The sequence below is a fragment of the Tubulanus polymorphus genome, chromosome 2 (assembly GCF_964204645.1).
Source record: "Tubulanus polymorphus chromosome 2, tnTubPoly1.2, whole genome shotgun sequence".
Lineage (NCBI taxonomy): Eukaryota > Metazoa > Nemertea > Palaeonemertea > Tubulaniformes > Tubulanidae > Tubulanus > Tubulanus polymorphus.
The window spans coordinates 24,562,553-24,577,126 of record NC_134026.1 but is presented as its reverse complement, the minus strand read 5'-3'; the positions used below and the strand labels follow the sequence as shown (position 1 = coordinate 24,577,126).

Here is a 14,574-nt window from a genome sequence, read left to right as displayed (position 1 = left end):
GGTGAGGTGACTGCAGGAGACATGCAGGCTCAAAATTGCACAAAATTGCCCAATTGAGTTATTTCATCGTAATGATGAAGAAAAGCCACTACCTTATTTGCCATCCGGTAAACAGTATATTTAGGCATGGCACCAGGCCAGGTTTATCGTCTGATCTGATAAAAATGTAGTTAGTTGGCACTATATTTAAAGGCGACAATTTTACCAGATATATTATGTACTTAATCAATTTGGTAAATTGAATCTTCATCAGTGATATTGTTTTACGATAGGACTCGTTTGCTTTCTCGGTCACATAAAGGTTTCTTCGCTTGCTTTTACAATTTATGGGCAGTGCATCTTCCGGCGCATTGTATTGATGTTTCTAAAGATTAAACGCTGAAATCTTCACCACACGAGTCCGTACAACATTCTGGCTAATTCAGATGTTTTATCACGCAAATAAATCTATTCATATGAATCGATAGTTGCAGACATTCTACAGGTTTACTTTCCCGCCGAATCCGGTGAATACGGAACTGTTCCATATTCAGTCCAACCATCGTCAATTATCAGCACAAATTTGACTGGTCCCCGCAGTTCTGTCGGGTATCCACCACGCCAACACAGGAAACTTTCATCTCGATTCCCGCTGCCCTCCTTATATCGTATTTCCGTCTTGCCGTTTATCGATATCAAGCCTTTTTGGTGTGAAGATTGATTAGGCGAGACCATTATTAAGAGAATATTATCATGAGAAATTAGCAAGTCAAAACAGAAATTATGGATGGGTAGTCACGGAGGGTTTTATTCCATCTCTAACGCCTTGTCATTATAATTTGTGATTTTAATCTGTTAATTTGTTTATTGTAGCGCAAAGAAAAAGCTCAAATTTCTTGTCTCGCTCATGTTGTTTTTTCCTGTGTGTGTCTTAGTATATATCAGGGGCGGATTTAGGATTTTCCATGGGGGGGGGGGGGGTGTCCAATGAGAAAAAGGGGCGCTTTCTACGAAACACCACGTACTCCGGATACTTCTACACCATTTTAGGGGGTGCTTTCGGTCATTTTATATATGCGTTGAAAAAATATTGTAGGTGGAAAACCTTGGTCAAAAGAATTTTGTGGGTGACATTTTTGAGGGCACTTCAAAGTTGAGGGGGGGGGGGGGTCCGGACACCCCGACATCCCCCCTAGATCCACCCCTGTTATATTACATGTACAATAATGAATGATCTACGTATATTTAGCTCGTGTAATGTATATGTATAAGGCTTGCACGATATGTCACATCGAAAAATTACGATCACTGTCGCCTTCAAACGCACATTTTTGATTAAAAAAAACTACACGAGCATCGCTGTATTATGAGCGAAAGAAGTGGAGCTATAACGACATGGCTGAAAGAGCTAAGCGATTTCTTTAATCATCAATAGACACGATTTCCTTACGAAACGCTCCTTAAAGGTAAACATTTGAAAAAAAGAGGAAAGCGTATACAGTATATGCAAATCAAGCCTCACGTTTCATTGAGAACGATTTCTCTATCTGAAATAGCTTTTTGACCAAGAATGTGACAAAATAACTTTCATATACCGAATGAACACCAGTTGCATATCTAATCTAATAAAGATTATTTTTCACTGCGCGTCGTATGATGTAGATGTGGATATTTATTACACCGTTTTAAGTAAAAGAAATCTACGAATCGTCACTGAGCGGCGAATGTAATGAAAATTGTCTAACGTTTCACTATCAAACGGGAAGATTTATACCTTATCTTATTAGATAACTGATCAGTAGCTCCTTTTCTATAGAACACACATGACAGATTCCGAAAATGAATCGAAGGAAACTGGATATGTGAAAATGACACTGTTGGTTTGTAAGGCAATTTTATTACAACGGTGAATATACAACACAATGCAAAAGCACAAACCAAGACGAAAATAATTATCTGTCCGTAATCTATCATCGTAACTCAGCAGGGATTCGTAGCTGATCAAGGCATCGCAAGACTCTGTTACGCTACCAAACCCTATACCTGAATAACCATTATGCGCAGGTATAAGGCAAATTTATGGATAGATATGAATAGAATAACCTGGGCAAAAAGTAAACGTAATTTCCGATTGGTTGATAACAACATAACGGCCCAAATAACTGCTCACTGGGTCTGGGTTTAGATCGTGCTGTGACAGTCGCACGATGCTATCAAATCCGAATCCCTGCAGAAGAAGCATGGTCTTACACCTTCTGTGGCATAATTAACACGACATTAGAACGCATTCGTCCAATTGCTGAAAACTGCCAAAGGTGCACGTGAATCATGAACTGGGTTTCATGTTTCTCTGATATATATGCCAAGAATTCGCTGACGATATATATATGTTCGCGTCACATCCTCAAAAAATGACGATATTTGTTTCAGTAATATGAACGCGTCAAATCTCTTAGGGAAATTGAAAATGTTCCAGCGTTCTATATCGGATTACTCGTTTACTGTGAAAGTTATAAGGCCAAGATCGAAACAATACCGGTTATGAACGGTTTGAAATGTATATCACGTTATTCAGTATAAAAACACCGGAATAATCTGAAATGAATATACATTCACAGTCGATGACTTTACTCCTCGACTCGAATTATATTTTCTCTTTCATCGCATATAAAACGACCATCCTGTTCTGTTAACTGCGAGAGTTGATTTATAATTCACTCAGTGAATAGTATAGATCGGTCTTATTTGATGCGCTAGTCGTGGATAGATTTTTAGTGACACACCGGGTTGAGCATTAGTTAATCATCAATCGTTGCTGAAATCCTCCGGGTCTATAGAATCTGGTTTAAGTACGTACACAACATTGAACAGCTGTCATTTTCCGATCTATACTTCGATAGCGCATATTATGCGCCGAACGCTACCGGAAATTGAGTTGCCTGTCTTCCGGATTTTTTTCACCAGAAGCCGATTAAAGAAATAGTTCCATACTGCTAACGCGGTAAACGAATCAAACTTATCAATCATATTTATGTATCGCGTTGATAGGAGGATTTCATACAGAAAAAGTACGTTATTATGTATGTCCTCTAAGAAGGGACGGGGCTTTCACGAACTTAAAGAAACTCAGATTATCTTACAAAAATAACGGCACTGAAATGAATCACACATTATATTGAACTTTCTGTTTGGCGGTCTGTAAGAGTCTGCACCGATTTCAACCTATCATTTTCATGTTCGGTTTCACTTCCGTTTGAGATCTGCAAGCCTGCGCATTCCGTCGATTTGTAGCATAAAACATTTCTTTTCAATCTTATGATTACTGCATACACAGCCGACAGCAAAGTAAGTACGAGCAGTGTGACGTGGATCTGAAATAGAATTATTGTGGCAAAATATTATTCCAAGAATCAGAAGATGAACGGACGCATTTTCATCCTTGTCTCATTTGCCATACGAAATCAAATTAGGAATCTGGACTAACATGCGGGCACTTGCGCTAAATTTGATTTCTCGTTCACAAAAAAAATATTCATACAAAACGAAATGATCCAGATCTGCACGGCGCAACTCAAATTCACGCGGGTGATCACCATATAAGCGATATTTTTAGAATATCACCACGCACAAAATATTATAGGTTCAATTAATTAAATGAAACAACATCTCATGCGTATTGCAAGTTGTGAGAGAGTTTTTTTTTCTCTAAGCCTTGGAGTCAGGTGTTGTGTGAAGGAAAATGAGCAAAGAACACCGCACATGATTAATGATATCCGATGCCTTAAAGCTATATCATCTTGTGTGCGATTGACTTTGATTTTGTTAATGCTCCAAGCACGCGTGTTGATGTGTATTTTAGGAGAATTTGAACGATTCGTTTAACCTCATTAATTTAAATGCTATTCCACAGATCACGATGACTACGATCTGAAGAAATTTTAATCAATCACTGCTAGTTTTGAGACAACATCGAGAGAGATTAGGTATGGTTGGTGTTCATTTTTTTTACATCAGCAAAACCACTATTGGCGATAATGTATATGTATATCACCAAGGTTGGCATTCAAGAATTTCAATGATCAATCAGAATAGTAACAGTAATTAAAATTTCAGCTGTGGATTTCAGCGAAGACTATATCCACTTCTATTAAACCTTGGAGTAACTCCAAGTTTAAACCTATAGAATTAGATAACAGTGCATGTGGCCCAATACATGGAACTTATTAGAACCCTCACGGCGCGGAAGAATGGTGTGCTTATATTAAGGAATTGAAGATCATCGAGCGCAGTATGCGATCTTAGCAATACATAATCAATCGATGCCAGAATAGATATGATTGAAAATTGATCATTACCCATAAAGGATCTTTGTTTAGTTGTTCTATGGTTATGTATTCCAACAGAATTTGTATAGGTCGGACGATTGACGCTGACGCAAAAAGGCAAATACCGAAAAGTCTTCCGAAATACATCTGGGGAAATCTGAAAAAAATAAAGGAGTAAAACTAATTTTTGAAATTTTCAATTGATGATATCTTAGACACCCGATAGGAAAACAAGGTGCTATAAATCTATCAAAATTAGCGCTCTTATCGTCAACCTGTTCATGGATACATCATGAGTTCTAATAACTACGCGTGCTTCTAGTCGCCTTGGGATATAAGACATGCTTAACTTTTCGTTCATCTTCATTATGCCATGTCACAATTTATCATTTGTTACCGCCACATAAATCCGCAGGGTAAACATCGGCGAAATGAGCTAAGTTCTACGCAAAAGAGTGGTCGGTGAATACCTCTGAGGTATCTAATGATTCAACGAATTAAATGATTCACAAAGAGTACTCAATTCCTCGCATCACCGAAAGGCTTTATGTGAAATCTCAAAATCTGCGATTTTCGTAGATAGTAAAACCATCTGCTACTATACTAGCGGCGGATTTATACTGTCTGGTTGGTAAAATTAATCAACACAACAGCTGGATTAATGACATCGTTCTTAGTAAGAGAAATCCATTCTCGAAGTTTCTTAGATATCATAAATTAATGATCACGTTAACCCTTCCTTTTTAGGATTATTTTAGGTCACTAAAATGACAAAATCCATATAATATCAAAGGTTTTGTTACAAGGCTGTCGTGTCTTTGACGTGACGCTATCCTTAGGGAGCAGTAGACTCAAGTGTTGTAGGTACAACGGATTTGTCTATTGTCAAATATAATATGATATTGACCAACTATTCATTGTCTCCCACATGATGTTACTTTTTGGTATGATGTTATCCTTTACGATACAAGTTGACGCAAGTGTCGCGGGTACTTACAAAAGATTTAATGTTGTTACGTTTGTGGCATACAACATTGACCGGCTAATGCACTGGAAGGCAAAAGCAGGGAGCAGTACATTGGCGGATGGATATAACAGAAGCACCATCTGGACAACCGTCACAATTACGACCAGAATATGCACGATAGTAGCGTTACATATGTTCTGTTTCATTTTTGTTCGTCCTTCGAAAAAAAAATAGCGAAAACACAATGAAATATCACGTAGATACACGAGAAGCATGATGAAAAATAATACTCTGCAAAAATATGTTCTTCCAAAGCGTGAGCAAATTGATTTTCTAAATATTCGTATCATTCATGATACTCTGCAATTAATTCTAAGTCATTTAGAGGCTTCTAGTCAAGTGGCCTCCCGTGTCAAAACCATCTGCATTTCTATCAAATTAATAGATAGTTAATATGTGAAGGATTGGTAAACGATATTGGCAGTTTGAAGAGTTTTAATGGCTTCTATAGTCGTTACTGATGTTATTTACCCTTTAAATTGTGTGTTTGTCGGTCCATTATCAAACCCACTAATGGCGCAATCGCTACACCCATGAACTGGAAATACTGGTATAATCTGAGATATTTGTCCACTGGAAAATAGAATGAACAAACGTCTTAAGTTTGGTCAAAAGGCCTGCGATCCATCGACGTTTTGAATTTGCTGCAAAGAGAGACAGAGAGGGGAGCAAAGACAATTTCCCTTGTTAATGTCAATAACGCCAGTCCGATGGTCGCATATTGACTGAACCAACACGAGGAGTTAATTGAGTGGTTGATGCGATCACGATAAGGACATCCTCTTGTTATTCTGAACGGAATCGCATTTGTCAACCTAACCACTTTCGTGTGGTTCCATACTATTGCTGCCAGAGACCCTTGATGTTGATTACTATGTTAGGCTATCTGAATCTCATCCGTTACATAAATGATACATTTTCTTCAAACAAATCCCTTATTTTTTAACCTTTACACTAGAAAGATAATTGGAAATAGCAAGTAGAATGCTGACACGCATGTACGGTTATTCGATCCTGAAAATCATTACCGTTATGTTGTTGGGTAAGATTTTTTACATTCTCCGTCAAATGATCTTCGTAATAGTTCATTCTCAGACTCAGCAAGGAGTACCAGATAACGTGGGTGAAGTATATAGACGACAGCGCCGCTTGCTTGAATGATATTTTAGGTGGCAATTGCTTACGTCTCTTCTGGGAACCTGCAAGCAGATGAAATTATGTTCGTTCACATTCAAATGTTGGCTAAATGTGATTTAGAGATTTGATTGAAATTTCAAAGAGCAGATTTACAACACCCAAACGTATACTTTAAACTGATATACAACCCACCTCCCCGATCCCCCTTTTGGAAGCTGTCTTGTCTTATGTCTTGGTACGAAGATCTGCGCTTGTCTTTGCCATAGTGTTCTGGTAATGGCCACGGAATTTGTCTGTTAGGTAGCAGGGCTATCGTGCCAATAAGGAACGGGATGATACAGACGGTGATAAACATAAATGACAGTTGGGCGTTTATTCCAACTTCTGTCGTTTTCTGAAATAAAAACAATGATGGATGATCTGCATTATTAGGATTGGTAGAACATACAATTAGCTAAGTCACGTTTATAGACGGATGGGCTTTGCAACACTAATACGTTCGTGCAACATAATGCGCAGAAAAGAGTGCCGGTGATATTAAGTGTATAGAATGACAAATGATTTGAATTGAAAGAAAAGGAAACATGCAATTTGCATTTTGAGCAGTCCGTAGTAACTGTCAGATTTTAGATGTATGAGCAGCGAAATCATTTTTAGTTAAATCATCGCTTGGAACAAGAGTGACTAATGGGTTATTGTATTATAACCAAACGCTGGAGATAAAAGACAACACCTGCCGACTAACAAGAAAAAAACTTTACGAAACGAATATCTACGAAATCCCTTCAAAAACAAATTATTATAATACAAGCGGACAATCGGTACAATGAAGGTAATTGGGTAAGAAACGCGTAAGAACCTGGGTTACCTCGATCAAGAAAAGTATCAGTCGACTCGTGTCGAATGTACCGACGTAAAACGCCATTACGGTGTACCGTTTGCTTCCGAATAAATTCGCCACCTGTACATTTGTCATCAGCAGCAACAAACCAGCGAATGACAGTAAACTCATTGAGACGTACAATAACCACGGCTGGTCTGAAAATGTCATTAAAAACTACGTACGATGAAGGTTTTTTTCGTCGAAAACCTGGTTATAAATTGTCGCGGCAAACACAATATGAATGTTGGCGATTGCCAATTGTTAGCAAGTTAAAATTCTACGCTCACTTTAAGTAAAATGTATGATGTTGACGATTAAAGGTATTATAACGAAGCTTTACTAAGGTATACGTACGTGGTGCAGTGAAAGCCACTAGCAAAGTTGAAACCGTAAAAAGTACCCTAAAATATAGGAAAACTATTATATGATTTGATGTATATTTCCGATAAACAGTAACTTGAATCATATTCGATGTACCTGATAGGGGAAATGGGACCCTGTCATACGTCTGGGTGAAATGGATTTTCATTTTCACCAGACGGGAAATGTATATTCAACCAAAGAAGCAGTATAAGATTTTCTTATACGATTTTACACTATTCGCGCCCAAACAGCAAGGTAAATACGATTTTCAATTAAATCTGAACTCTCGGTTGTCTGGGAGATTTTGTAATCGATCTCTCCATATATTTCAATAAACAAAATGTTAGGTCTGCGAGGGCTTTTACGATCTCCAATATATATCAATGAGATGTTGGGCAGATTAATAATATTCATTCACGAATGATGTTGAAATGAGAACTAAGGCTCGCCTTCAATGAATGATGTAGCAAAATGGGTTTAAAGAAGGGAAGGTTAAGTGAAAGCATTCAATCAATTAATCTACACTTCCGACTTTGATTCTGATTGATGGAACTCTCTTCTGGGGTCAAAATGTTGACATATCACATTCTTTATGTGCAGAGTTTGTTCATTACACTCCATATTTTAACGTTCCCAGAGAACTATTGCAAAGCAGTACGACAGGTATAACCGCCGATATTTCTGATGAGGCAATGGTTGCTACTTCTATTTAGCTCATGCGGTAAATCAATGTTGACAAAAAATAGATCATCTACTTACATGACTATAATTCTCGTACGCATCGTTCCGAAAAGATCATAAAATATTCCACCAAACAACGACAGGATGCACATTATCGAAATGGCTACCACATAAACAATATGTATTTCGTCTCTTTGCAGTCTACAGGTTTCATTTGTGTGCAACATTCGAAATACGTCACTGTCATAAGGTTCATAATTATTGTGGTTATTATCATCATCGTCGTCCGCGTTCGTTTGTTGTATTTTGTGAAGAGCATTCGTTAGATTTCGCTTTCCGTCTTGCACGAGATTCGAACTGATTACCCTGCGAACATCCGAGCCGATTGTATCCAAAGTTACCTCGGTCGGGGGATCGACGTCCGAAGTCAATAAGTCCGTGACGGAATCGTTGCTATCATTTCCGATATTGGTGCAGACATCAGAGAAGTATCCAGTATGAGCAAGAATTTCCGTTAAAAATCCCGGCCACCCGAAAACAATTCCGCTGAAAAAGAAGCACTCCAACGCACCCCAAATCAGTATAATATGCCGGCGATGGTAATTTACAGCCATTTCAACCCTGAAATACACAATTGATATACTATTTGATTATTCTCTTCTAGCAGCTCCCGTCAACATCTTTCTCGCATAAAATGCAAGTCAAGTGAAACTTAACTTAATTACTAGCGTTTTATATCTTATTTATAACTGGAACAGATTGACGGCAAATTCGCCGTTTTTTAAATTGATGCGTGCACGAACAGCCCGGTATGGATATTCATTTAAAATTTGCAGCAATAACATGCTCCCTGGCGACGTGGCCATCAGCTTTGTATTTCATCAATTAGTATTTTCATTTATAACAAGTCCATTAAGCTTGCTTGCAGCTGAAAAATAACTGTTTACTTAGTAGTTATGAGTAATATGAATGCAGAATTTGATAGATAGAATTCAAACAAAATAAAAACTGTGTAATAAAATGAATGTAGACATTTGCATTTTGCGGAGAAGATTTTTTATTTGAAGGATAGTTCTAAATGAAATAAAACATTGGGGTCGAAAATACGTATACTTTAAGATAACTTGAAAACTGTTTTAAGAAAAGAAATTTTGAATTCTTACACACTTTGATATGTACATATTTTTGAAGTGTGAGGCCTTGATACCTTGAGATTCTACTACAAGGAGTTGAGTGATCATAGAGATTCATGTGTGTCACGCAACGAACGAATAACCCATACGAGTCAACTCTCCATTCATCGGAACCTGATGCAATTTACACGATGCAGCATATGGAATTATGTTTCAGATTGCACGGAATCTGAGGTCGATGTATGTCGTGACCGCAAATAAGTGTAAAATGTGGTGAATTCATGCAAACTTAGCAATACTGTTAGAATAAGGAGATAATTCAATTATCACCGGTTGTAATGGCGTATATTGGCAAGAAAAAGCAATTTTCTTATCATTATCGAAAAGCGTAGACTATGTTACTGCCACACTACAAAACTAGATACCTGAAACTTGTTACAACATGCTAGGTATCTATGATTGGAAAAAAATAATGAAACTGTTGCTTGTAACACTGTGAATAGCGGAACTCTGGTCTACGAAACACGAAACGGTGTGGAAACAGTAACTATAATTCATTTATTCGTATAAATACACACATTGCATTCATCGTAAAATGTTCCGAGTGTTTTTGAGTTGAAAATTATAACGCAAGGGGTTGAATGCACATGGAGGAATGGGGAGCACATATAGAAGGCCAGGGTAACAGGAACGGCCCCAGGGAGTCATTGATGGATTACCAACTAGGGATGACTAGTAGTAACTGATTAGATGGCATCGTGTGATAAAAAGAAAATTGTAAAACCAATTAAGCTTTTTTCATTTAGAATTTAATCAAACTACAATCCAAAATTGCAAAAAGTAAACATTCTGGAAAAATCGTTAGAGCAAATCATTTTCTACCACAAATCATGACGAATTTTATCATAAAAACAAATTCAAACGAACAAATAAATAGCAAACATGTAATCTAACGGTAATTTAAAAGAATAAGGGAATTATCAGAGTCATGTCAGCATGCCAAAAATACCTTAGATGGATTTTAGATCGCGTGACAAAAAGATTAAAGTAATCTTCGTACTCTTGGCGCTCATCGCCTGTTCCTATACGTAGGTTCTTATTACCTACCCGTAGGAATTCTAAAGGAGTTAATTCTACCCTACCGTGTGATAATGTGAGAAATATTCTTCTCTACCTTTGACATTTGTTTGGTTCTGAAATAACTGTAGTACAATTTCTTCGATATTATATACGAAGATTCATTTTTCAAAAAAACAATTGAAACGTAAAGGCTATATTGCTCAGGAATCGAATCATCGAACTCGGTTTTGTTTTCACAGTTTGAAGTTTTTCTTGACCAAATACATGTTTTCTCCGACTACAATCTTTCGCTTATCTTAAGATTTAACTACCAGCCTAAAATTGGCATGAAATTTGAAAGTCGACAAAAACAGTGAGCTTTAGAAATACAGAATTATGATGGGTCTGAAAATTTGACGACACCGCACAAAAAAATAGAAATGTATTCTGGTGGAATGAGTGGTTGGACCATATAGCTGTATTAAAAGTGGGAAAATGATGGTCGACCTTGTCGATTGCAACCAAGGCACAGGTCTCATTTCACTTTAAAGATTATTCGTAGGCAGATCCGATCATTTACAGCCGGATCCGCTTCACTAGTAATCAATGAACGATTCAATGATAAGCAAACAGCTTGTCTATGTTCAATATATACGTTTAAAATGTACTAGCTTTGATGACATACGGAAGGTTTTATATTTTATGCATATCGTGATAAGCCAGAGGGATGAGCTGATTGCATTTTTACACGAATATAATCGTGGGTTTTAACAACAGCCAGTGGGTGGAGATTGATTAGAAAAAAAGGCCGAAAGATGAATGAAAACATCATGGCAATTTTTCTAAAACTTAGAGTGGTTGAATAGAAAAACAAAAACAACTTGTTGCGGGGTGTGCCAATATTAATGGCTATTATAACCAATAAGAGAAGTGGTCAGAGGTGTTAGTGAAGAGTTTGTTACTTCAAACATCGCTAGGAACATCATAGTACGTGATCATAAGATCCAGCGTGAGCATTACAGCTCAGAAAAAAATCGCAAATTTTTCGACCAATCTGGTCAGTGCGTACAACAGTATTATCACTCTTCCAGATTCATGTGTGGTTCAGATGCATACGATGCAGACTTTCTAGTTGAATAAACCGAATTGTTGATACAGTTTGTGAAATTGAATTTCACGATCGTGGGAACTAACAGTATCCTATGAGAACGATTGTTAATCTATTACGTGGTCCATGTAAGCTGATCAGTTTGACGCGTCCTTGTAAAATGCACAATCAATTCGCTAAGTTGCTTGCGCTTCGACGACAATGATAAACGGAGATCATGTACAGTGACAATGTAATTACCTATTTACGTATCTGCACTATGTACGTCGCCTGGAAAAGCTGATACAGATAGTAATGATTTTGCATATCAAACATGAATGAATGCAGGGTGCAATTTTTATCATAATGACGTTGAAATCCCCATTATAATTGTAAACATTTCATGGTCGATAGTCAGCCAAAAGTGACATTTTTATTCCCTTGAATCCAATCACCTCCACCATTATGGAGTAAAGCAATCGTGTAAACCTCAAATGTATAAACGCATTTTCATCTTTTACTACACAAATTGCAAAACGATTTAGATATACCGGTATTGCAAGCAAATGAGTATAGCCACAGCCAATGTTCACATTTCACATAAGTATGAATACTTTTCACGCGCAGAGATAAACGTGCAATTGACATTTCTCTGGCGTACACATGTCGACGAACAAATGATGCCCAACGTTCCGTTGTTGAATGTCTGTATGAAACATAGAAGCAGAGAATGGTTTGAGGAAGAAGCAAAGTTTACGGTGGAATATTGTAATTTGTGACATGAAAACGACAATTGTAGTTCCTATTTTCAGTTTGGAATATGTCTACGAAGAAAAGACGAGAAGATACACTTAATATCCGTGTATGATGAATAACGAGAGAAATCCCATAATACTATTAGCTAATCGTATTTAGCCGAATTGTTGCTCGAAATATGAATATCATTTTTCTATAGAAGTTTTCATTTTTGGCTGAATTTATTGTGGGTTTTCTCTCGTGACTACGAAGAAATCTATCTATGCTACGGAATAAATAATTATTATGAAAATTCATAATTCGTTATGTATCATAGATCCTTTTTGTGAACCAAAATCGCCTAAATTTTGAAAAATGTAGAAATTTAGTCAGATATAGGGTTATGTTTGATTAGTCAATCATCTAACTCAGCAGAAACGTTCTCTAGGCAATGTTCTACTATATTACCATAATTGTGAACTATCATCGTTTCATTTTACATCTTGTGTGCTTGTCGTTGTCTTTCGCATTATCATCTGTGTTGACGCCATATGCATGCATATGCAGCGAATAATTAATCAACCACGTTCAGCAACGCGTCCATTATGAAATATAGGAGAGGTTTAGGAAAGCTGGAAATCTGGATAGCGATATATAATTCTTCATTTAAACATCCTAGTGGCCAAAACCAAAATAATGGCTGATGACATTTTCCCGTCATTTGGCCAGATTGATGAAATCGCCATTGAAGGACACGAGAGTAATTGAAAACCTACAATCCCTGCTACTGCAATCAGGATTCCTCCCGCAATCTTGGGTTAATCCGTTACCTTTCTGATTTTTTAACATGCTGTTATGTGTTTCTTAGTTGGATGTGTGGTATGAGCTATCTGGAATCAAATCTTCATTTTAGCTCGTCAAAGATGCCTTAGTAACTCTTATGTATCCTTTGAATCGCATATGACCTAATGGATTTGCTATTAGTTTCAAGTTTCAAAACAATTGAGGAACAAGCAATGTTACTGTACACCTTTTATTCCTACGAAGTAAACGGTACATCACTCTGATCAAAGGCTTATTATATTTTCCAAATTATACAACCATTTGGGTCAAAGCTAGATTTTCGCATGGGTACATCAACTGTATTAACATATTAACACTGATGTGATGGTTTTCAAGCAGATTTTGGATAATACAAGTAGTGGTACAATTTCGTTAAACTTATATCTCTTCCGTTGATTCCGCAACCCCATTTTCTTCAGTTGTAATTTAAGTATTTTTACACCGCATCAGATCCAAATCTGAGTAGGACTTAGAAATAAAAGCTGATTACGTCTCCGACATCCCCGCGATACTGCCACTGGTTTAGAAATAATCTGACATACGCAAAATTAAGTCAAAGTCTACAGAGATCTTAAACTACAAACCCGCTCCATTTCGTAGGAACAAACTATGAAAAGCTATCTCTTGCAATTTTCGCAATAGAGGCCAATAATTTCTCCATAGAACATGATTCAGAGTTATGAATTAAAGTTCTTTTCATTTATCTATCTCAGTCAGACTAATCGACATCACTGTACAACCGACTTTCAACGTACTTACGTATAGTTTTTTTATCCCGATGTTGAAGAAATTTCTATATAACCCTTCTTTTTGTAACTGTACGGTTCCTTTTATAAAAGCATAGGTTCCTTTCTATGAATTTTTCAACACCGATGTTTGTTGGTGTCTCAAGAAACTTTAACAAGACTGGAATGAAAACCGTAGCCTACTAGTCGCACGTATCAGTGAAAGATCTGTCCGCGTTGCCGACTTCGAGTCTCTGGCAGGTGATAAAACCAGAACTTGATCAGTAAAACTCACCGCGCTGCGTCATGAGCGCCAATTTATCACCAACCGAACGGATGATGGTTGCGTATGTGCAGGCAGCCGCGATTCAATATCTTCATTTAGAGCATCTAGCCCATAAATATTAAATGATATTTATCAACACGTCCACTTTTTTATGAGTATCCTCGCACTTAGAGTATACATCCATCGTAGTAACTGAACTTGGCCTCTGTGGAGGTCCAGATGTGTAAAACCATTGCGGCATTCGATTTTGTGTCCAGTTGCTCGTATGCAGTTGACGAAATAATGTTCACTGCTGTTATTTTTTGATGTGA

General features: G+C 37.2%; 1 protein-coding gene across 1 annotated transcript; it reads right to left on the bottom strand.

The window, feature by feature from the left end:
- Window positions 1–1,744: 1,744 nt before the first annotated feature.
- Window positions 1,745–9,087, bottom strand: LOC141900085 (equilibrative nucleobase transporter 1-like). The gene is made up of 9 exons (XM_074786816.1): window positions 8,474–9,087; window positions 7,706–7,752; window positions 7,337–7,506; window positions 6,661–6,862; window positions 6,360–6,530; window positions 5,803–5,904; window positions 5,302–5,488; window positions 4,335–4,461; window positions 1,745–3,350 (listed from the first exon to the last, which is right to left on the bottom strand). Exons 1-9 carry the CDS (start codon window positions 9,007–9,009, stop codon window positions 3,150–3,152), a joined length of 1,743 nt encoding a protein of 580 aa, XP_074642917.1. The 5' UTR covers window positions 9,010–9,087; the 3' UTR covers window positions 1,745–3,149.
- Between the last annotated feature and the right edge of the window lie 5,487 nt (window positions 9,088–14,574).